The 23,479-nt window shown below is 33.7% G+C and overlaps 1 protein-coding gene across 3 annotated transcripts in view; it reads left to right on the top strand.

The window, feature by feature from the left end:
- Positions 1-918: 918 nt before the first annotated feature.
- The window catches only part of LOC129221167 (sodium-dependent phosphate transport protein 3-like), a 30,015-nt gene continuing 7,454 nt past the window's right edge, over positions 919-23,479 (top strand). Inside the window, exons 1-8 of one of the 3 annotated variants that reach the window (XM_054855617.1) lie at positions 919-1,008; positions 2,812-3,010; positions 6,715-6,914; positions 7,911-8,147; positions 13,128-13,311; positions 16,562-16,692; positions 17,919-18,068; positions 20,208-20,340. In XM_054855617.1, coding sequence (XP_054711592.1) covers positions 2,905-3,010; positions 6,715-6,914; positions 7,911-8,147; positions 13,128-13,311; positions 16,562-16,692; positions 17,919-18,068; positions 20,208-20,340 — 1,141 coding nt within the window. In that variant the 5' untranslated portion in view covers positions 919-1,008; positions 2,812-2,904. Of the gene's footprint in view, positions 1,009-2,811; positions 3,011-6,714; positions 6,920-7,910; positions 8,148-13,127; positions 13,312-16,561; positions 16,693-17,918; positions 18,069-20,207; positions 20,341-23,479 lie in introns of those variants that run through there. The other 2 variants (XM_054855618.1, XM_054855619.1) reach the window with 2 other exon arrangements.

The raw sequence follows: 23,479 nt of genomic DNA on the forward strand, positions 1-23,479 counted from the left end.
CCCATTATTGGCAATTTTAATGTGATTCAATAGTTAACTCTCTAACTATCGCTAATAGTGGCCAAAATGAAACCAGATTTTTAAAAAAACGTTAAATTTGTTGCCAAGTTGGCGACAGAACTTGGCGACTAAAAGCTTAGCGATATATCGCTAAATGTTTGCCAAATTATAACACCACTTGAATTTGCATTGAAATTAACAATGATTCCCCCCCCCCCAAAAAAGCTGTAAAAGACCCCTTTTGGAACATCCGAATGTAACCAGAAAGGAAGGTGGACAACTAGACCTCACTAGGAGTCTACGTACCAAATTTCAACTTTCTAGGACATACCGTTCTTGAGTTATGTGACATACATACGCACATATATATATATACATATATATATAAATATATATATATATATATATATATATATATATATATATATATATATATATATATATACGTACATCACGAGAAAACTCGTTGTAATTAACTCGGGGATCGTCAAAATGGATATTTCGGGTGTCTATACGTTCTTTAGCACTTATCCACGTGTGATCGGGTTGAAAAAAATACTCAACATTCTTTCGGGTCGAGCAAAATGGAAGTTAGGGCCGATTTTTGAGTGAAAATTTTTTCGCGAATACAATACTTCCCTTTTTTGTAAAAAGGAAGTAAAAAGAAAGTGATTCATTCTTTGTTAGACAACTGTGGGAATATTAACTTACATTGTTATTCAAAATCGCCACTGGCAACTAAATAATAGATATTTTTATTCAAATTCTAACGATGCGAACACTTTTTCAGCTACGAAGCAAGTATGTGCATGTACCTTACAGAATTGTGCTTTGCGAACTGCCGTTCCTCCTTTTATTTATGACTAAGTCATAGCTGTTAGTACAGGTTTCTCGCGGTGTGTGTGCGTTTTTGCCAAGTGGAATATCATTACAAATTTGCGTAAGCAAATGGCCATGAACGTTTCCCAACTGATTCAAGTATGCATCTGGTGTGAGTGAAGAGCAATGGTAGGTGGTTTGTTTTATAATGTGTTATGTGAAAATACTTTTTTTTATTTTAATTTCAATGAACTTTTATTAAAATAAATCTGTAATTGTTTTGAAAAAGCAGGTAAAATGTTTTGAAAACCTTTCTCTGAATATTAGCTCTTACGACGTACTTTTATCAGATAAATCTCTTTTTAATGCTTCAAGAAATCCGAATAATTTCAATGTTAAGTTAGTTCATTTTTAAAAATTTCAACTGAATTAAAATTTTAGAATAGCATCCAAATTTTGCATTATGAGTTGTTTCCTTTTTAAAATTCCAATGATTACAACAACAAAAACAATTGATAATGATAGTAAGAAAGAAGAAGAAATTAATTATTGAGGTAACAAGTAAAACAAGAGAAGATTAAGTGATTCTAGCCCGTTTAGATAATTTTAAGCAGTTGATAGCATTTACAATGAACGCATGTAAGAGGCATAATGCTGTAATATTTCTTTTTTGAAAAGCCACAGTAGAGTATTTTTTAAATAAAAAATAACAACTTTTCCTCGAAGAAAATTTTATACGTCAATATTATTTGCTATATGACTTTTCATTCAATTTTATAATAATTGTTATTTTTATTATTTTTAGACGTTCCTTTTTCGGCGACTAGCTGTTCCTTCTTTCTAAATTTCATATCCTTTACCTACATCATTTGTAATTTTAGCGCCTCATAATTGCTTTAAACATTTTGCATGAAGTTTTCTTTAATTTTTTGTTAAATTTGTAAACAAATTTTAGTAATGCATGAAAAAACAATGCAATTCACATGGCTTTTGAGTTTATGGCTATTATGCATAATAAGACATTTTCTTTCAAATTTCATGTCTCCCGAATCTCTTGATAAGATTATAGTTTAATTTCTTTTTTTTTACGTTCAAACAGTTAGAATTACTGATGTAAGTATTCATTACAATATTTTATATCATCTCACTCAATGTAGTTTACCTTTTTCTACACAAAGCATATTTTGGAAGCCCATCTAGTTTTCTCCACTTAGCTGTAATTTTCATGATGTTATTAAAAAAAAAATAAATAAAAAAAAATAGAAATGTGAAAAAGTAGCATGGCATGGACACGGAAAAGAAAGGGGGTAAGTTGAAGTGGGACACATTGTGACAAAGGGGTGGAGGAGGGGTCAAAATGTTGAATAAAGTATGATATCATTTCTGGTCAGCCCCTTAACTCGGCAGTATTTCACTTATTTTACCCAACACCTCCTCTCTCAAACCTCCTCATTCTCGACTGCCAACGGAAGGCATTTTTCAAGATCAAGACTTCGTAAAGTTTGTATTATTTTAGCTATAAAAATTTTTTAAAGCGTAACTTCGTAGATTAATGCTTTCCAACCAGATAAGTTTTCTAGTAATCATTATGCATCTAATTTCTTAAGGCAAAATGTTGGTTAGGTAAATAGTGCTGACTGTTGAATACGTCTTAATACCTAAGGGTACCCCGCGCTTGCCACAGATGAGGATTCTGGGATGAGTGAGGCCCCGAAGACAGCTCAGCATTTTTGAAATACCCAAGATCGTAGCTAAATACGAAGATAGCGATTGAGCACATTTAAAAAGGCATGCATTTTAAAAATCTTTTGACACAGTTGCATTCTAGACCTTTTTTTTACGATGAATCTCTATTTCAAACCCATAAGAAGTTTTTTCATGTTATGACTACTTATTTTCTCTGGCAAAAAAACCACAAATCTTTTCCCTTCTTACACCTCGTCTAAAAATGTGCAAAAAATCAACGTCGTTTTTTTTTCCCTCTCTTGACAGCCAGGTCGAGTGACTGCTAGTTAGACGAGTTTGAATTAAATGCTGCTGAAACGAAAATGCTCTAATAGTTCAAGATCTTGATCACTTAAAAATATGACACAACAGGTTGAAATATGCAACAGATTATGCAAATGGAGAAGAAGTTATGCTGTAAAAAATGGAAAAGATCATGGGACTACCGGCTCGAGCAACGAAGACAGTAAGTTTGTTATATATATATATTAACACATTACTTCTTTGTAACATTTCCACTTAAATTTCAACCGAAATTTCTATTTTGTTTACCCACAAATGACTGTTGATTTTTTTTTCTTTTTGACATGTTCTGACGTGTGACTACGAATGCATAGGTAGCCGATTTTTTTGTCTGTCTCGGAGTCTATTATCACGCGTTTTCTCTTGATGTCTAAATTTGGATACATTCATACATTTGTACATATTCGGGCAATCCTCTAGAAAATGGCAATATCTTTTCCCAGGCTCCTAACGACTTTCGAAAAGTGTTTTCCATTTCGTCCATTTTATATATTTACTAGCGGTACCCGCACGGCTTTGCCCGTAGTAGAAAATTAAAAGATTATTTGGTTCGCCTGTATATTTACAAATAATGGATGATGAATTTCTCGCCAATATGCTATGTTAATTTGCTCGTCCATGTTATAGTAATTCGTTCGTCCATGTTATGGTAATTTGCGCGCCCATGTAATGGCAATTTACTCGCCCATGCTATGGTAATTCGCTCGGTAAATGGGCTTAAAATTGGAATAGAAAAAGAACAAAATCGAATTTTCGAAAAATCGCTTCAACATGCTCACCCCTATGCTACGAACTAATTTTGTGCCTGATTTCATAAAAATCCACCGAACGGTCTAAGCGCTATGCGCGTAACAGAGATCCAGACCTCCAGAGACACAGTCAGCTTTATTATTTTTAAAGATTTATCACCGTCTAAAGAACAAAACAACAAGCATTTAACGGTGCTAAAAAAAACTTAGATTTTTACAATGCTTCAAGTATTTTAATTTAAAATCAAGTTTCGTTTTTGCTAGATTTTATACAATCACCTGTTTCCAGCATTTAAAACCTATCCCCGGCATTTTGCATCACAACCATCAAACAGCTTTTACATACTTCCATGACCAATGAAAGATCAAATAACCTAGTTTTAGTAGCAGCCATCATAACTTTGTTGATAAAGTAAGAATTTTTTGTTTTGAAATTTATAAACTTCCTTATTTGGTGCATTTAATAGTGAATATATAAAAAAAATTTTTTTTTTGCGATCCTGACTCATTATGAGTAACTTTTAGCATTTATGCGCAATTGTGTCCTTTTTACGATCTTTTTCTGCAAAGCTGTGTTCAAGTTATGCAAGGTTTTAACAAAAGTAGCCATATTTTGTGTCTTGTCAGGAAAAATATGATAAAAACTTGAATACCATCCATGTCATTACTATCCAGCGCAAAAATTATAAACATGTGGATGGTACTGATTAACCGAAGATTAAATAATACTAAGTGCATTATTTGTAATGTTTTAGACGCTTGTTTTTTTGAAAGTTAAGTGTTTTAACTGCAGATTTTTAATTCCATTAGTTTATTCGAAACTCATTTGGAAAATTAGTTTATGAGTATTTTAAAATTTTGCAATGCTTTAGTAGTTGTTTTGGTATATTTTACTTAATTTTAGACAGCAAAATTAATAAAGCATTAATTAACCAATTGGTTAATGAATCAAAATCAACGAAAACTAAGTATAAAAATGCATTCATAAAATTTGTAGAAATTAAACTAAACCATCAATATCACTTACTTGTGAATGTATGCAGTTTAAGACAATGGGGTCGTTTCCAAAATTTTAAAAGTATTTTTTTCGGAAAGAGCAGGCTTAAAAACATAGAATCTGACCATTTTTTAAATAATTTCTTTAAGTTTAATATTTTTAAAAAATTACTTAAATAGGTGCTCTTTCATCGTTTAACGCTTCTGCCGATGACATCCCAAATGATGAAATGCCATTCAGTGTTCCCATTCACGGTCCAAAATATTTAATTCGCATCTTTACTCACGTGTATTGGCAACGATATGTTTGATAGCAAGCTTAAAGCGCAATTTTAATTCGCTTCTTGATTATCATAACGTGGAAACGCGGTACAAAATGCGCCAAAGAATATCATTTGTGACGCCATGAAGACTACGCCTTGTTTGAAGAATTGGATATTTTTAAAAAATTAATTAAAAAATAACTATTGAGAAAATGAAAGTATTTTCTGAGTCCATGTTTTTTTTCTTTTTTCTTTTTTCTTTTTTTTTTTTTTTTTGCTTATTCTACCAATTTCAGTGACAAAAAATACTACAATACTACTTTTGACTGAAGGAAACAACCCCATTATATGTCTTTTCTTTATAAAACGTTTCAAACTGCAGCCCTTGTGAAAAGGTAAAAATTTGAAAACTTGGAACGCAAAATAGCACTTTTCTAGATAATCGCTAATATGCACGGATGTGTCTCGCGATTATGAAAGATGGTGTTAAGGCTCTTGACAAGCTTTTTGAGGAAAATCAATGTGAATTTCAATGTAAAATGATTTAATGTCGTGAATTGGCAGGATTATGGTCGACTTGAAGCAATCGACAAGACCTGCCAAAGGTACACTAGCCCCATAAGCAATGAATCATGTGGCTTATCTATCTTTCAAACATCAAATCATGCTACTCTTTATCTACTAGAAAATCGCCCGTCAAGGTATGACGGTGAAAATTGCTTGTACATTTGAACGAAGCCATTGCCTGTTAGGTGATATTTTCATAGTTGAAATTGTAACTCTAACTCCAGGAGGTAACGCTTATTGTTGAAGATTCTTCATTCCCCTGAAATGACTCAGTCCTACCAGTAAAACAGTTAAGTTACCGGATCGAGTTCAGGCTTGTCACAATAAAGCCTTTCCCTGCATGTTAAACATTACCAAAACATATTATCAAAATATCATGCCGTTGCGCAAATTTCATTGTTGAAACTAACGGGTTACTCGATCATTGGTTATTATACATATGAGGATACCAATTTCAAAGACAATAGATTGAGAAGCGTCCAAGCACAGTAAAGTGAAATCAAAAACCAATATTTATTGCTCACAAACCAGGTATCTGAAAGTTTTGTTCAATAAGGTTTTCTTTCATGACTAGAAAGTCACTCGTCATGGTATGACGGGTGCAGTTGCTTTGGAGAGATTTCGCGCCCAACATGCCGCGCTTAGATAGATTTAAATGCCATCAAAATGTTTGACATTGATTTAAAACGAATAAAATAAATATATTAATTATGACAGGAAGTAATAACTTCTTCCCACATTGTTTACGTAGGTTCTTATTTCAAACAAGCCTTTTAGTAAAAACAATTCGTTTGAACAGTAATTTCTCCTTCCATATATGTTTAAAGATTCAATAATCATTCTCCATATTCACATAATGATTCATTTAACTATGAAATTCTCATCTTGTCAAATGTAAGTAAAAAGTTAAACTTTCAAAAGAATTTTCTTTCTATTTATCATCAAAATTTAAATCTTAACTTAATGGTAACTTCTGAGGTTTAACTAAGGTTGAAATCGTATAATTAATTTCTAACAAAATAGTTACGAGAACCAAACCGTTTTCCGAACTTATTTTCACACACAAATGGTCTAAGTTTTATCTAATACATAAAAATACACATAAAATACAAGAGCTGCTCTCCCGTGCGCGCCCATAAATATTATGCCCAGCTTATTCATTTTAAAAGATGGTCTGATCAATTTGAGACGAATCTCTACGTGCAAAAGTTCAACAGGCAAGACCCATAAATATAATTTCCGATTTGAGTACCTCACTTATTTTTTTAGTCATCCTCTTTTTTTTTTTTCAGAAACTAAAGAGCCTTTATGGAAAAGACGTTACACCATCGCACTCCATGGATTTGCCATTTATTTTCTTCTGAATGCTCATAGAATTAACTTGAGTGTAGCCATAGTAGCTATGGTGGACTCTTCGGATCATGAAAATGATACCATGAAATCAATCTCAAATGCATCGACAGAAATGATCAGTGAGCTTTCTCATGATCAAGTATGGTAATTTTTTTAAAAACATTATGTATTTTTGTATTTTTAAGTTCTATGCTGATGCGGGGAGGGGGATGGGCAATCGCAGCATTTTTCTTTAAGCCTTCTGTGGGCGCGGCCTCTATATCAACATGAAAAGTCACCTCTCCGCAGCTCCAAAATCAAAAGGTCACATATCTAACGTAGCAATCAATATGGCCGCCAAATTCCGTTTTACAGCAAACAGCTATTTTACATGGAGTTACCACTTTAAAAAGTTGTAGAGGCAATATTAAGAGCAAATATGCAACATAAATAATCAGCGTGGCACAATAATTTTAATTAAAAAGCTTAATTTAATAATCTTATAAACATTAATGTTGTAGCTTGGCTCTGCTGAAATACATCCTGACCATGAAAGAATTTATTCTTTCTTGGGTAGTTCAATGAAAACGGGACGATATGTGTGAAGTTCAGTTTAGTTATTCTCGTATTAATACTTCTGCTGCAACACAACTCAACTCTCTAACAGTAATATTTCCCAATTTCACTGAATTCTCATAAAAGAAATTAACTCGAATCCCAGCTCGGGCATGGACGTACTTTCTTTCTCCTGTCCTTGTCCTTTCTTTGTGTGAATGTGTTGTTATGCTGTGAATGGTTGTCACCCCTATAAATGTCCTTATGGCATGTGTGTACTGTAGAAGTCGGACTTCACACCAAATTACGGTACAGTTGGAAAAGTGAAGCAGCGCACCCCAAATTGCCAGCATCGCTGGCACACGACAACAACAACAACAAAAGAAATTAACTATGTCCGGGTCAGACTTCATTTTACAGGAATCAAACAACAAATGATTATAATTTATGATAAATTTTCCTTTATCTATTGTTTTTACTTTACTGAATCATCTCGTTTTTCGAAATTTATAATCAGTGAAATCTGAAATGTTCTAACGTAGTTTTAATTTTCTAACTGAATAAACACTTATTAATTACACATGTATTTAATATTTTTTAGCAAGCTACAAAGTATAACTGGAGTCCGAAAATCCAAGGCGGTATTTTAGGAGCTGGATTCTTTGGATATGTGTTGTTTTTAATAGCGGGAGGAAAGCTGGCTGAAACGTTTGGTCCTAAAATCGTACTGATCATCGGAACGTTCCTTTCCTCGTTCAGCACCATGGTTACTCCATTTACAGCCAATGTCAGCCCTTATTTTGTGATGTTTATTCAATGTGTACGAGGAATTGCACAGGTTAGTTTTCAAAAGGTATAGAAATTATTAAGTCTTATGTGAACAGTTCGGTTATATTGACCACAAATGCTAACTCATCTAGTCAAGAATTAAGTACAGACTAACCGACAGGGCGGCTAGAATGGCCGCATTGGAGGCCTTTTTCACTTCGCCACCTACAGCACCTTGTCCAATCTGGTGCGCACCGCCTTAGACGGTGTATTTTAGCGGCTTCACCCCTTCGTGCCAAATACGGTGGAGAAAAACATAACCTTGTAGAAAGAAGACTGCCGTGTACAGGTAAAGGGCAGTAACTGCAGATTTTTCATTTTTCACTTTTTTGCATTTTTGTCATCTATTGTACGTTATCTTTACTGTACAACCTCGCTTATTTGGTTTCCGCTGAAAAAAGGCGCGAAAAAGACGTCTAATTCCAACATTTCCAGACTGTTAGTATTGAATCGAAAACGCGTTTCATCAAATATCTCGAAAACTCATTTCTGCAGATACTGCCGTTTACCTGCACGCGGCAGAAGAACGGAGAGTAGGATTTGGCAAAGGGCCAGCTTTTGTGCCATCGTGATTTCCTTCGGGCGGCAAAAACGTCATTGAGAATTTACGTTTTAATTAATGTCTTCGCTAATTATAATCGTGGAAAAATGAAAACGGCCAACACATGATGTTAAAAAAAATACGAATCTATCGATACCCAGTTCGATGCTCAGTTTTCTCTCATTCACCAGGACGATAACATAGATAGATCCATAGATACCACAACTTTTAATAATATTAGATGTTTCAATTAGAAATTTGGTGACATAACAATCTCCAATGTAAGAATAAGGATTCTACTCTCTGATAAACATCGTTGTCGGAAAATAATGTTATTTATTCTAACCCGGCATAACTTACGTGGGATCCCGAGCAACCCCAGTCACTGAAAACCTTCTGTCTTTGATAGTGCAATTTATGACTGATATGAATCCGAACCTCAGTTGCTTAGTTTCTATACGTTTTCTTTTAAGAGCACCTACTAGGGGTTGGTGTTTTTCATCAAAACGCATTTAGTTTTTTAAACGTTATCTGCAACTTTAGGATAAATAAGGGAGGGCGGTCCAAAACGGGTAGGTCGCCCAAAGCGGGTAGGCCTTAGTATGCCCCCCCCCCATGGTGTGTAAGCGGCGATGAATACGTATGTCTTGTTTACATGAACACCCTCGAGTTTTAATCAGTCCCTGCGAAGCAGCAGGACTGATTAAAACAGTCCAGACCCAGGCTTAAAACTTTAAAAAAAAAAAAAAAAAAAAAAAAAAAAACATTTCTAAAAAAAAAAAAAAAAATAAATAAATAAATAAATTTTTGTAACTTGTGAGCAGTCTAAGGTTAATTTCTTTTTTTTGATTGTCAATAATAGTACGTTATTCTGACACCATCCACCTACAAACTACAATAATCATTTCGTTTGTCTCTTTTTTAAATTTAAGGCTATAATTATTGAAATAAAAAACGTGCCGTCGGGCAAAGCGGGTATAGGATTTAATAATATACTTATTTATGACTTCTTGACTCGTGTGTTGACTTAGACTTTCTATTCAAATAGGATAAGCATAACTTTAAAAAAAAAATATTTTTTAGGATGGCAATTAATTAGTCTATTAATTTAATCAATTATTTCTTTATGTTTTATAAACAAGTATGATGATTTTAAATTGGATAAGTACAACATTTTTACATATTTTTTATAATGGCAGGTAACTAGTCAACTATTTTAATCATTTATAACTTCATATTTGATTGGAAAAAGTACCAAATCACAATTTACTTAAACTTACCTGCTTTGGGCTCCCTGGTGGGGCAAAGCGGTTTTCCCAAATGTTTGTAAAGATTGATAATAAACAAATATATTAGGTTTGAAAAACTACAAAAAAAAAAAAAAAAAAAAAAAACTTTTATTTTGAAGCTCATGTGAACCCTGATAGGAAATAAAACCGAAATTGTTGCGATAAAAATCCAAAAACTACAATTTTCGTGCATTCTTCAAAAACCTACCCGCTTTGAGCCTCCCTCCCCTACCACTGGGGGCCAAATTTCAAAAACCAAAATCTCTTGGGTTAAATGTTCGGCATGGTAAATGCATGTGAAATGTTTTTGATGGTATGTATTAAGTGTCTTCACAGTGTTTTTTTATGTCGCTTCTTTTTTTGAAATATAGCAAGTTTTTCTTAGAAAACTGCTATAGTAATCAATTTAAACTCTCTTAAATTGTTATGTATGTGTAAAAATATCTATTTTTCAAATTCTCAATGAACTTCTGTTAAAATTTAAGTGTATAATATGCGAAAAATGTATGTATAGTTTATTGAGCAAAAATTAATAGATGGGGTCATAGATGTACCGCATGCGATCTTTTGTGTGCTGCTTAGCAAGCGAGGTCCTCAAAGTCAAAATCATTATACCTAATTACATACAATTAAATTTAAAAATATTTTATAATTATCTGATTTATTTATTTATAACATTACTTTTCAAGCATAAGCATTTATAATTATGATTGAAATAAGTTTTTAAAAAAAAGGTAAATAGAGCAATTTTCAAGAATATGTAGCATATAGCTGAGTCGTGAGAGAACACGTCCTTTTACGAACTGTTATGTTATGTATTGTGTATTTTTGCACCGATGAAGAGGCTCCGTTGTAGCCTTGAAATAGCTATATGCTGTATTGTTTATCATCTATTTAAGTTTATTTTTTTTAGCCTACTTTCCCAGTAAAAGTCAGAAAAAGAAGAAAAAAGCATGAAAGAAGGCTTAATGCATCTTAAAAATATCGCAAAAAACAAAAAAAAGTCAAAAATAAATAAAATAATTAAATAAATATAGAAATATTTAAAAAATATATAAATATTAAAAATTGGAAAGTAGGGTGATGGGGGGAAATGTCTGTCTGTCTGTCTGTCCCCCAGTAATAACTTTTGAATGAATAGTCCGATTCGAACAAACTTTTTTTTTGTTCGAAAGATCTCGGCGAGGACACCTCATTCCCATATTTCACTTTTTGATTTGAACTATTTTTTGTTCAATTTTGAACAGTTCAAAAAACTTAACATTAGCGCCTACGGGGAAATTCAGTGCAATTCCGAACTGTGAAGCGAATTTGCTTCAAACAAACTTTGTAGGAAAAAGCTTTTGATGAAAAACTTGTATATAAAATTTCTTTTTGATTTGAACAATTTTCCGTTCAATTTTGAACAGTTCAAATCCCTTAACATTAGCGCCTACGGGGAAACTGAAAGTCAATGTAGATTCCGTACTTGAAGGCGGAATTACTTCAAACAAATTTTGTTGGAAATAGCTCTTGACTCCAAACTCCACTTCGACTCCGAGAATTTAGGGGCACTTGACTCCGACTCCGACTCCTGTGCCCGACAATTAATCGGACTCCGACTCCCCGACTTCGACTCTGACTTCGTAGCTTTGGCGAAAATTTTTACACGGAGGAAAAACCGATTCTTATAGATTCGACTCCGACTCCTTTACCCCAAAATGAGATTGACTCCGACTCCGCAGCTATGGTTTTGACTGTGAAATAATTATTGTTGATCTGACTTGTTTTTATTTTTACGCTAAAGTTGTAATTTAGGTATTCAGTTTTCGACGAACAAACCTGAAGTCATTTATGTTTCTACATAAAGATATGCGCAGACGATTTTTTTTTATTTTTTTTTTTGACAATGAAAATTATTTCTTTAAGTTGACATTTTATTGTTTTTATTTATCTTGGTAAGTGCATTAATTAATTTAAAAAATTGTTTTTGGCAACAGGGGAAAAAGAAACGACTTTTTTTTGATATGATGTATTTATTTTAATGAGCTTATTAATTTTAATTATTATTTTTTCGTTTTGAAAGCTGTTAAAGATTTTTTCAATGGAAAAAAGTGTATTAGCTGCTTTGTTTAAAAGTTGCTGCTATTTTTTTTTACGCATCTAATTTTTTTAGATGAGTGAAAAATATTTTATTCCTAGAAATCAGCTTAAAGTATTTTAAAATTTGCGATTTTAGCTATTTTTGAGAATATTGATCAGGTACTAGAAAGTAGTATGGGTATACGGGAAAGTAAGCTCGTCTAGTTCTAGACAGAACTTCTTGTTTGAATCATATTGTAGCGCAAAGAGCTTTTTGATTGTTTTACTTTTTTTTTTTTCAAATATTGTTCAATTTTAATATTTTACTATTTTTTTAAACAAATAGTTATTTATTTACAAAAAGTTAAGAACTGTGTGCTGGAAACGTCTTGTTGCTGATTCAACTCTCTGGTATTACGTCAGAAAGGCATTATTGTGCTTTTTTCAAGCAAATAAAAGTTGCATTGAAATGCTGTAATAATTTATCTCCACACGTGAAAGGATTAAAAAATCAGCGAGGCAGTTCTTAATGAGATGCCCAATCACACTATACAGTAGATTTTCGGTTTCTGGAGGGAATACGTATGTTCTTTGCATTGGAAGTATCAAAACTTATCGAAATGGATTTGACTCACCCTATCTGATCGCTCTTGAGTACTTTTTGTTGGGCACATTGAAGGACACTGTACTAGAAGAAACTAACGCCTGAAAAAAAGGAGCTTGAAGAGGAGATGCAGGCGGCGGCATACACATTCATTTCCATACACGCACTACAGGAAATACCGGCAAACTATATTGTTTGTTTACTCCAGCTATGTGCTGCTAAAGATAAGTATTTTGAAAAGATTGGAATTTGACTGCCGCATTTGATTACAGATGTTCAGCTCCGTTCCGTATCTTGTGTTATCTGCTATCATCTTTTATAAATCGTTTTGATAAATATACATAAAATTATTTTTTACTATGAGTGATTTTTTTTCTTCTTCCTTTGGTCGCCTATGTTTTCAGACTTATTGTAATTTGAAATTAAATATTCTTCCGCGAGAATAAAAAGCAGCATCTACCTCTTCATTTATCTCACAACCAAGTTCAATTTTAGGGCTGTATGTTTCCATCAATGACAGTTCTATCTGCAAACTGGTTTCCCAAGCCAGAGCGAGGACTTCTATCTGGTCTTGCCCTTTCTGGATACATTCTTGGACTGCTACTGGTTGGAATTTTATCAAGTATAATGTGTGATAGTGTCGCCATAGGGGGTTGGCCTTCAGTTTTTTATGTCTTTGGTAAGTGCATGTAGCAAATGATAACTGAGAAGTTTGCATTCAAACAGAAAAAAGTCTCATTACGTCACTTGTGAAGGGGGGAGGGAAAAAAAGTAAATTGATAAAAAAATTTAAATTGAAATTTCCCATTTCAGGGCCAAACCATATTTTTTTGAAAACCGTAGGCTGATTTAAAAACGATTCTATATACTATATTTTCCCATACTTTTAGTTTCAAGTACCTTTTTTAGCGTCGTTGCAACAACGACGTGTAAGGTCCGAAATCGAGCAGATTAAATTTGTTTAACGATTCAAAAACGGTTTGCACTTAACAAAAGATATTAATGAAAGTGTTTTGCAAAATTTGCGCAAAGCCAGTTTTTAGTACCAGCATTTTTAAGAGATTGGGCACCGGTAGAATCGTAATTCAAGGGGCTGCACTCGTATGTAAATCAATTTTGTAATAAATTTTGGAATTTTTAAAGTATTTTGTAGTTTATCCCTTTTGGGTCAGTGAAATTTTTTTTTAAAGTCCAAAGAGTGACTATGCACCCCCGTACACGTCCTGCTAGCACTAATTAACATAAACATGACATTGATGATGTAATTTGTAGTTTGGATATTTTGTAGTTACCTCTTTTTTGAAAAATGAGCCAAATGTAACTTATTTTAAAACTAATATGAAACAATATCAATACACATAATTTTTTCATTTAAAACACATATTTTCCAAAAGCCAAGGGTTAGAAAAGCACCTTCTTTGACCCCCCCCCCCCCCTGCTGGCTTCGATCGTCACGAGTAAAACCGTTCAGGCCGTGGTGGCCTGCTCGGTAAGCCGTCGGACTTGTGACCGGAGGATTCCGGGTTTGGGTCCTCGCTGGTCAAAGATACACCGTCTTCATTGATGGTGACTGGGGGACGTTAAATATGCTCGTGGTCAAAGTCCTCCAAGTGAAACGATACCTCTGGGAGTGCTGGTCCAGGGATTGCTCGGTTTCTGGTCTGGTTCAAAAAATCAGAGCTGTCTTCATGGTCCCATCCAACTGGTTAAGCCACAAATAGTGGTAGGTACGGAGACTCTGGAGTGAAAGTAAAACCGTTCAAAAAGATGTAACTCATTGTCGCAATATTGCATATTTTAAACGCAAGCTAGTTTCTGTAGACTATCATTAGTCTTGCCAGACGTCCCGGTTTTCAGACAAAATCCAGGTGTCGCGCCCAGTTTACTTCACGTCCCGGAAAAAGATAAATTTTATTACAGATGTCCAAAAAAGTCTAAGAATAATTAACTGGGAAGGATTACCTTGGATAATTTCTTTGTCATTTGTAACATTGACTTGAAAAATTAATATCAGATTAACTTATGAGGATTTTTACAACAAGATTGAAACCAAAAAGACTTTTTAAAAATAGTCCTTACCAATGAAAAGTGTATGTGAATATTGTTCATTTCTTTATACCTTATTCAAAGTGTTTCTTCTCCCTAAAATAGTAACATACAAGAAGTAAAATTTTAAAATTTGGCTGCTTGTGTCATTTTTTATAACCCTTGTTTTAGATTTATAATTAGTGACCATTTACTCATAGCATTGAGAATAAACTGCCCTGTAAAATATTCTAAAAGCCCTGCAGCAATGTGTGCCTTTTTGAATACTCGCGACGCTGGTGGGGGGGGGGGGGAGGGGGGCATCTCGGGTTCCCGGTTGAACATTTCTGAAATCTGGCAAGCCGAACTATCATATCATTTGCCGGAACATTTATTTTTAGACCTGAACGTCGTGAATGCTCGAGGATTCCAAAGAACTTGGACGAATTTTAATACAGTATTGACTTTTCTCCCACACACTACCCGATACATTAAGGTTTTTCAAAAAATTTGCAATTGCAGCTATCAGATTTTTATTGCGGCATTAACGCAATATAATGGCAAAAAACAAAGTTTGTAGACATATTTACACAATATAGATAGATAGATAAATAGATATATTCTTTTCTACGAATTATTCTATCTCGGCAACATTATACTCACTCAGGTTCCGACTCTCGTTCTATTTTCTAAAGCAACGGATTAGGCCGCCATTTTTTACTTCGTTTGTTATCATAATTCATTGTCATATTATTTCATTGCTACAACCATCTAAAAGATAAACGAGCTGTTGTGTGCATCACATGACTTCCTTTTACTCCAATTTAATGTCATTTTTTCATTATCGGCAGTTTTAATATGATTCAATAGTTTACTCTCTAAATATCACCAACAGTGGCCAAATTGAAACAGATTACAAAAAAAAAAATCGCCAAATTTGTCGCCAAGTTGGCGACAAAACTTTGCGACCAAAAGACTGGCGATATATCGCCAAGTGTCCGCCAAATTATAACTCCACTTGAGTTTACATCAAAATTAACTATGATTTCCCCCAAAAAAGGGGCAAAAGACCCCCTTTGGAGCACACGAATGCAACCAAAATGGGAGGTGCTAAACTAGATTCCACTAGGAATGTACCTACCGAATTTCAACTTCTAGGACATACCGTTCTTGAGTTATGCGACATACATACACACATACATAAGTACATACAGACGTCACGAGAAAACTCGTTGTAATTAACTCGGGGATCGTCAAAATGGATATTTCGGGTGTCTGTACGTTCTTAGGCACATATCCATGTGTGGTCGGGTTGAAAAAGAAACTCAACATTCATTCGGGGGCGAGCAAAATGGAAATTAAGGCCGATTTTCGGGTGAAATTTTTTTCTCCAATAGAATACTTCCTTTTGTGTAAAAGGAAGTAAAAAAGGATTACAATGTCATGAACATTTCTTGCTCAGGATAATGCAGAGATTTATAAACATATTTTATGCAATTAACTTCTGCAATGTAAATGTACCTGCAGTTTTGAATTCAGTGAAACCTGTGTAAGTTGACCACTTATGGTGCACTACTTTTGTGGTCAACTTAAACAGGTGGTCAACTTATAGAGGTTGAGTTATATGAAATAGATCTAATTCTGTGCCTGAAAATAGCGGTCAACTTAGACAGGTGGTCAACTTACAAGGGTGGTCAACTTGACAGGTTTTACTTATTAATTTCCGGTATTAGTACCACTATTTTGATCTCTTTTTACGCACCATAACCTTAAGATTTTTTTTTTTTTTTTTTGATTTTTTTTTGCACCTGGAAGCATTTATATAAAAGTTATATTATGCAATAAAATTGCAAGTTTTTGAGAGAAATAAATATTTTATTAAAAGGTTCATTTTGTGGTTTTAGGAGGATTTGGAATTTTCATTTCAATACTTCAGCTGCTTTTTTTGACGAACATGCCTGAAGACGATCCAAGAATATCAAGCGCAGAATTGAAATACATTTTAGATAATCAGGAAAATAAATTAACTACAAAGGTAATAAACACTCATTTTCCTTTTATTGCAATGAAAGCAGATAGAGTAGTGGAAACGAAGTGCTGGCGGAACATATTGTGCATTTCATGCGGCTAAGCTTTATTATGTTCTTGAAAGCAATTTTTTTTTATACAGATAATGCAAGCATTCTATTCAGGGACAAAAAAGGGAAATAATAGTTTTTTTTCCAGAAAAAAATCATTCATTTTGTTGAAATACATTTTATTCCTCTGAACCTCGATTCTGGGATCTAATGGGACATGCTAATTTTCTGATAGGACAGATGAATTAAATTACTGCATATGGAATTAATGACAAATTTATTGCTTGACAGGAAGAAATAATCACGAAAACTACTATTCTACATAATATTCTAAACGATTTTCCAAACAATTAATGCAAAATGCACCTCGCTGTGCGACATGGTGAGTGTTAAATAGTGTTCAACCAGTCGGTCCAGTTTGACAGTTTTCGTTCCTATTATAATGAATGGGCATTTCTAAAGCTTTTACATATTGATATGCCAAGTTTCTGTACTCAAAACTTGTTGGTCCATGATGTATTTTAAAGACAATATTTAAATATCCTACCGAAGATTTTTCTTGTTCAGATGTAAATACCTTTTTAAGAACAGCTAAGGTTTAAAATAAGGGTTTTTCTTTTATCAATAGTTTTATTAATAGCTGCTGTGTGTACACAATGCCGCCTTATATTTTGCCATATTTTTAGCAACAACTCTGGGGGCGCGTAAGGGTCTTGAGCGGAATCAGAAGCTTCCGAACAACTAGGACATAATTTGATAAAATAATATGGCTCTGATAAAACGAGCTATGAACTTGAAGGTATTTACCTCTTTTAGGGGATTTTATTAAAAAAGAGAAGCGCTATTAGAGCGCGGTTTGAAATTCTTTGGCAAAATAATTAGCAAAGGACCGAACTCAACTGAGAACCAATTACTCTTACCTATTGCTCTAAAAATAGGTAACCACTGGCAAGGTCATAGCTTAATTTATCTGAGTCACACTATACCATACAGTTACGAAATATTCAACGCTTTGATTGGAATTCAAATTCTGGTCAAAGCGCTGGAGTCTTAAGCTGTTACTTATGGCAATGAGTACTTTTTTTCTTAATATTTCGCATAACGCTTCTATATATAACACTAAGCTTGTGTTAAATGCTTATGGTTATGAATTTTAAGAAATATTCTTTTTTCTCTGTGACAGAGACCAGCTGTTCCGTGGCGGAGAATATTGAGTTCTATGCCAACGTATGCCTTGTTTCTTGGCGCATTTGGTAAATATTGGCTATGCATTCATTTCCTGTCAGTTCATCCAACATTTCTAGCAACCGTTCTTCATTTTCCGATGAAGCAGGTAAATATTTATTTGAGTTGAAGTTTCTTAAATCTGAGTTTTCGAATGAAATATTCCATTTCTAGAGTAAAACATGGGGGAAGAATAGGTCCTTGTAATAATGCATTACCGAACCATTTCTCCTAACTCCGTAGAGTTATTGTTGTTTTACGATGATACTAAGACCCGTGCAATAGCTTCACTGTATTTTAAGATTATGAGTGGAGAAGCACAGCTTAAAACACTAGCAAGCTGCAGAAGTACTGAAAACTAGATTGATCAAGGGTTGCTTTCGACGGCCACAATCGGTCGACCGGTGACTAACCGATTCTTAAACGCAGTGTTTTATGAGATTTTCCGGTTTACTGGTTGCTACCAATGTCGTTCTATCAGCCTCATTGGTTGATCTACCGGTCGACCGCAAGTTAAACTGGTTGATTGAACCACGACGTGACATTTTTGACCAATTTATAAGTAATTTCACCTGCGTGTTATTAGTCAGCGCCATGTCTGAGTAAGTATCCGGTGATTAACCGAAAGCATTAATCACCGGTTCCTTGAAGCATTGATTGGTGAACAATCGGTTAGTAACCGCTGACGTCATTAGCTGTCATGCGATCAACCGAACGTTCGCTACCGGTCGAGGTCGTCGAACGTAAGCAATGTAAACCCTTGATTTCCAAGTTCTTCCCAATCCAGAAATTCATTTAAATACTTCGAAAAATATTTCAATTAATGTTAATGAATGTTATTAATAAATGTAATAATCATAAAGTTTCAAAGTAAAATGAAAGTAGCTTAAATATTTACTTATCTCCAATTGGAAAACCTGTGCAATAAGATTTATTTTGCGTTTCACAATGCATACAAAATCGGTGAAATCTTGCCAAGCACGGGATTTGAAGTCGTTCGTAAAATGATGTCACGCTTTAAAGGGAGGACGAGGGTTCCTGGAATTGTGACAATTTGTGATAAGGGGGATGACGTAGGTAATCCGAAGAGTGACATCGCACATTTTTTAATAACAATAGACTGATGGAAAGTAGCGTGGAATCGTGTGACAAGTGGGATGGGGGTAGAGTGGAGTGCGACATTTTGTGATAACCAAGTCTATGTCCATAAGTTTTAACTCAAATAAAAATGTTTTGCATTTATCTCCGAAGGTAGTGTTGTACAAAGACTATCCTCCGTTTTAACAAATTTGAATAAAAAGACAGTAACATAAGATCCCCTATCCCACTGTTTTATCGTTCCAGGTTACAATAGGTTCAAGTTAATTTTTTTAACTAACATTTTGTTCAATACATTTTTATTTATTTATACAGAAGCTAAACAGCATCACATCAGGCATTACTGTTGTCTTGGTTAAGTAAAACGACGCAGAAAATTCTGTTTTAGGGTAGACCTTTTCTCCGCACACACCCCACCACTTAGCTGAAAGCCTTAGGTTCTTTTTTTTTTTTTTTTTTAACGTTTACGCAGTGCCTTTTTTTCAAAACGAATTATAACTGGAGAGTCAACAGTCTGCTTCTGCTCCCTAGCAAATATCCTCACAAGTTTTTGAGCATCAGTCGAGCTTCGGTCTAGCAATCAGAAAGAACAATCTGTTTTCTACCAAGTCGAGTAAATTTTGAGTTAAACGTTATGAAGCTTATTGTGAATAAATAATAGTTAGTTAAAAAATAACCAATATATAAAAATTAGCAAAATTTTATCCTTTTCTGAGAATTGTATTTGTATGAACTGAAATGTTATTATTCTTTTTTGCGCCTTAAAACTAAATCCGAACTTGGCGACGGGGCAAGTTTAAGCGTTGACGTCTGAGCCCCTTTACGCATGTTCTTTCTGTGTCTTACTTTAAATGTGCCGTGATGCTTTTTTCACTTCAAACTGTCTCAAAACTTTTTAGCATTCCGTGTCCGGGGCAAGTTTACGCAACCGACTTAGACTCAAAAATATTTTTTTTAACGGTTAAAAATGCAAGCTCAGCACTAACCTAGTATACCAATTTTGACTACATTAACTGCTTCATAAAAGCTCAATGTCTAAAATTTCCTAAGTTTAAGCATAAAATTTAAAAAATTCATTGAAAAAAATCCTCGTAAACGTGGCTCGGTCTACCCTGATAATCCATCATACCATTATCTTTTATTTTTATAGAATGGAGTACTGGTTTCCGTGCCTCACGTGCTTTCGATGCTCTGCAATGTGGTATCGAGCGTATTGTCTTCGTTTTTGAGTTCAAAAAATTACTTAAGTATAAGCATACTTAGAAAATTTTGGCATCTTCTTGGTGAGTACGAACACAAAATTCGTGTTGTGTTATTTGCTACCTAATATTTAAAGTTTTCTTCTAATATTTCATTTTCTAAAGTCGAGTAAATATAGAAATTCATATGACTGATTTTTTTTTCCTCTTCTTATACTAAAAATACAATTCAATTCTCTTAAGTCTTACTGCACTTAATAAGTTCAGTACATAACGGTGCTATGTAATTGCATTTTAATTATAATTTGGAGAAAGATTAATATCATAGGATTAATAAATATTGCTAATGCTAACAATGAGAGAGTAGCGTTTCTTTCAAAAAGTGATATTGAGTAAGTGACTTTGTTGACATGGCAAGCGTTTGGTTGTGAAATTATATATATTTGAAAAAAATAATAATATCTTTTAGACTATTAAAAAATGATGTTAAATGAATGAATTAAACAAAATAACTAACTGATCCGTGCGAAGCTTTCGCGCTCGATATTAAAAATTCAAAAAACCTGGTTTTTTGAGTTTTTTTAAACTGTACATTAGGGTGGTCCAAAAAAGGCCCTTTTTAAAAAATTCCTGATTTTTATTGGTCCTACCCCCTCATTTGGTTCCATCTGAGTAAAAAATAATTATTGTGAAGTTTGAGCTCATAATTTTAACATTTAGAGGTAGCTCAACAGCCTCAAAGTTCCGCGTTTTACCATTTTATGCCATAAATGCAAATAGAAATAAAATTGACGCTAGGAAAAGTATATAATTTATTTAATTAAAATTACCTGCATTTTGTAAGTTAAAAATAGTTACATAATAATAATATTTCAACAGTTATTTATATGACTTTCTTCAGTACACATCAGAAACTCTGCTTTTTACATCCGGGATATGCTCCTCAATGTTCTGCGACAACTTGCAACAAGAATTGGAATTGTTCTTCATTGCATGTCATTTTTCTATTAAACTGTTTTATAAGGGCTATACCCCTTTCAGCATTACATTAACAACTGAAATTCCTTGAATAATCCTTTTTGCTTTCCTAAGATCCTCCTGAAGCACCCAGATTTCTGGATCTACGGGAATGAAGGTATCAGCAAAACCCATGCTTTGAAAAAAATGAAATTGACCCCTTTGTCACAAGTTCTTCAAATTTCATATCCATAAAATGTTTTAGCAAAATCTTAGGGCGCTCCACCACGTTATTTTTCCCATTTGCTTCATTCATCGCCTTCACCATCTGTCTTTTAATGCAGTGTGGCACTTTATTGGCAAAAAGGGCTAATGCCACGAGCTCTTCTGACAAATACCACATGTGATTGGCAAGTTTCTGAGTTGCAGTTTTGCATATGTCTTCATCAATATTTTTATACTTCAATAAAGATTTCATTAAAATCGTTATACGGTGCATTTTGAGGCATAGAAGCAGTCGTCCAAACCTTTAAATACACACGTACAACAAATATGCATATTTTTTGCAATCCCTTTTCTTCTATTGACGTGATGGTAAATTGACAGCTAAACATCCATATTTTGAACAATACAAAATTTTGGACATCCATCTAGCATGATGCATAGCCCCAGGAGATACAAATTTGATACCAAGTGGAGAAGCTTTACCGAAAAATATTAAGCATGGTTCAGGACATTCTCCATAATCATCTCTCGCTTGCGTGTCATGTAGTAATCTTTCAACAAATACTATTTATTGTATCAGCCTTTACATCTGTAACTTGTGCTAAAATGTCCTTATTGTTGATGCCTATGATGTATTAGTCTTTGAATTCCCAGTTGGCCTGGAATCGCTTAAAAAGAGGTACGTAAGGTGCGGAAGAAAAACCCAAACATTTATTAAACACCGCACCAATAATTAATTCCATAATCTGATGTCGACATGGAAAATATAGTAACCTTTTCTTTAGTTTTTGCTCTAGTGAAACACGGGTACCCTTGCTTTCCCCAGTATTGACACTCGTTGTGTCAAAGCACATTGCAGAAACTTTGACCGTTAGACCCCAGTCCTGCAAAGCTCACCTTCTTTATTTTTTTTTGTGCCATTGTACTTCTGTTTTTTTTTTTTTTCAATAACTTCCATTGTTAATAAAGTTTTTCTAACTTGGGCTGACAGTTTTGGGGTCTTTGCACGGGTATTCTGGCTTTCTGCCAAAATTTTGTTATTTCTTCTATTGTATTTCTTGAAGATTCTCTTACAGTTTTCTTTAATTCAATATGGTTATGAAGAAACATACCCAATGCCATATGAGTGGAAGGTAGTTTACTACCTGTCATCTCACTTATGGTTGAACTAAGAAGATAAACCTCTGATTTTGATCTAATTGATGTATTTGCCATGCTCAGTTATTTTAAAGTAAAGAGACATATGCATTTCAAAAATAAGGGCAAACTGCCATTCCAACAGTGGTGAAATCAAAACCAAAACAATTAAGAATACACACATAAGCAACAACAAGTTGAAAATTTATTCGATCACGACTGTTAAAGGAATAGATTTTATGTATTAACTTTTATTTACAAAAGTATTTTCAAAATAGCTATTGTTAAGTCTCTATATAAAATAGCAATTTTATAAAGCAATTGTTTTCTTGTTAATAAAAATAGCAATTGTATTTTACCTTAGTAAGGTCAATGGTCGTTTATCGTACGCGTTCTATTCAGCAATGATGAAAACTTTATCTGCGTTGAGCTACCTCTAAATATTATCGAAATGTTTTAAAATTTTGTCTGGTTTATTTTTTATTACATTGGAACAAAATTGGAGGGTAGGACTCAAAAAATGTTCACCTTCGAAATTTTGGACCACCCTACTGTACATTAACGGTAAACAGTACTGTATTTTTAACAGTAACAGATTTGTTTGTTTATTTTTCACTGATAGTTCTAATAAAACGAAAAATAATGTTTTATTTTTCAAGTTTGATAAAGTATTACAGTAGTAATAACGTATACACTAAAAACATCTTTGATAAGTAGTATATATGATACTCTAATGTGCCATGTCAAAATAAACCGATTTTTTTTCTTCGGATTTCAATGAAACAATGCAAATTTAGTTTAAAATCCTGTCCCCAACGATGAGGATTAAATATTCATGCATATTAGGGTTAAAATTCCGCTAAGCACATAAGTCATAAAACATAATTTTTCCGCGCATGGGCAT

The sequence above is a fragment of the Uloborus diversus genome, chromosome 4 (genome assembly GCF_026930045.1).
Source record: "Uloborus diversus isolate 005 chromosome 4, Udiv.v.3.1, whole genome shotgun sequence".
Lineage (NCBI taxonomy): Eukaryota > Metazoa > Arthropoda > Arachnida > Araneae > Uloboridae > Uloborus > Uloborus diversus.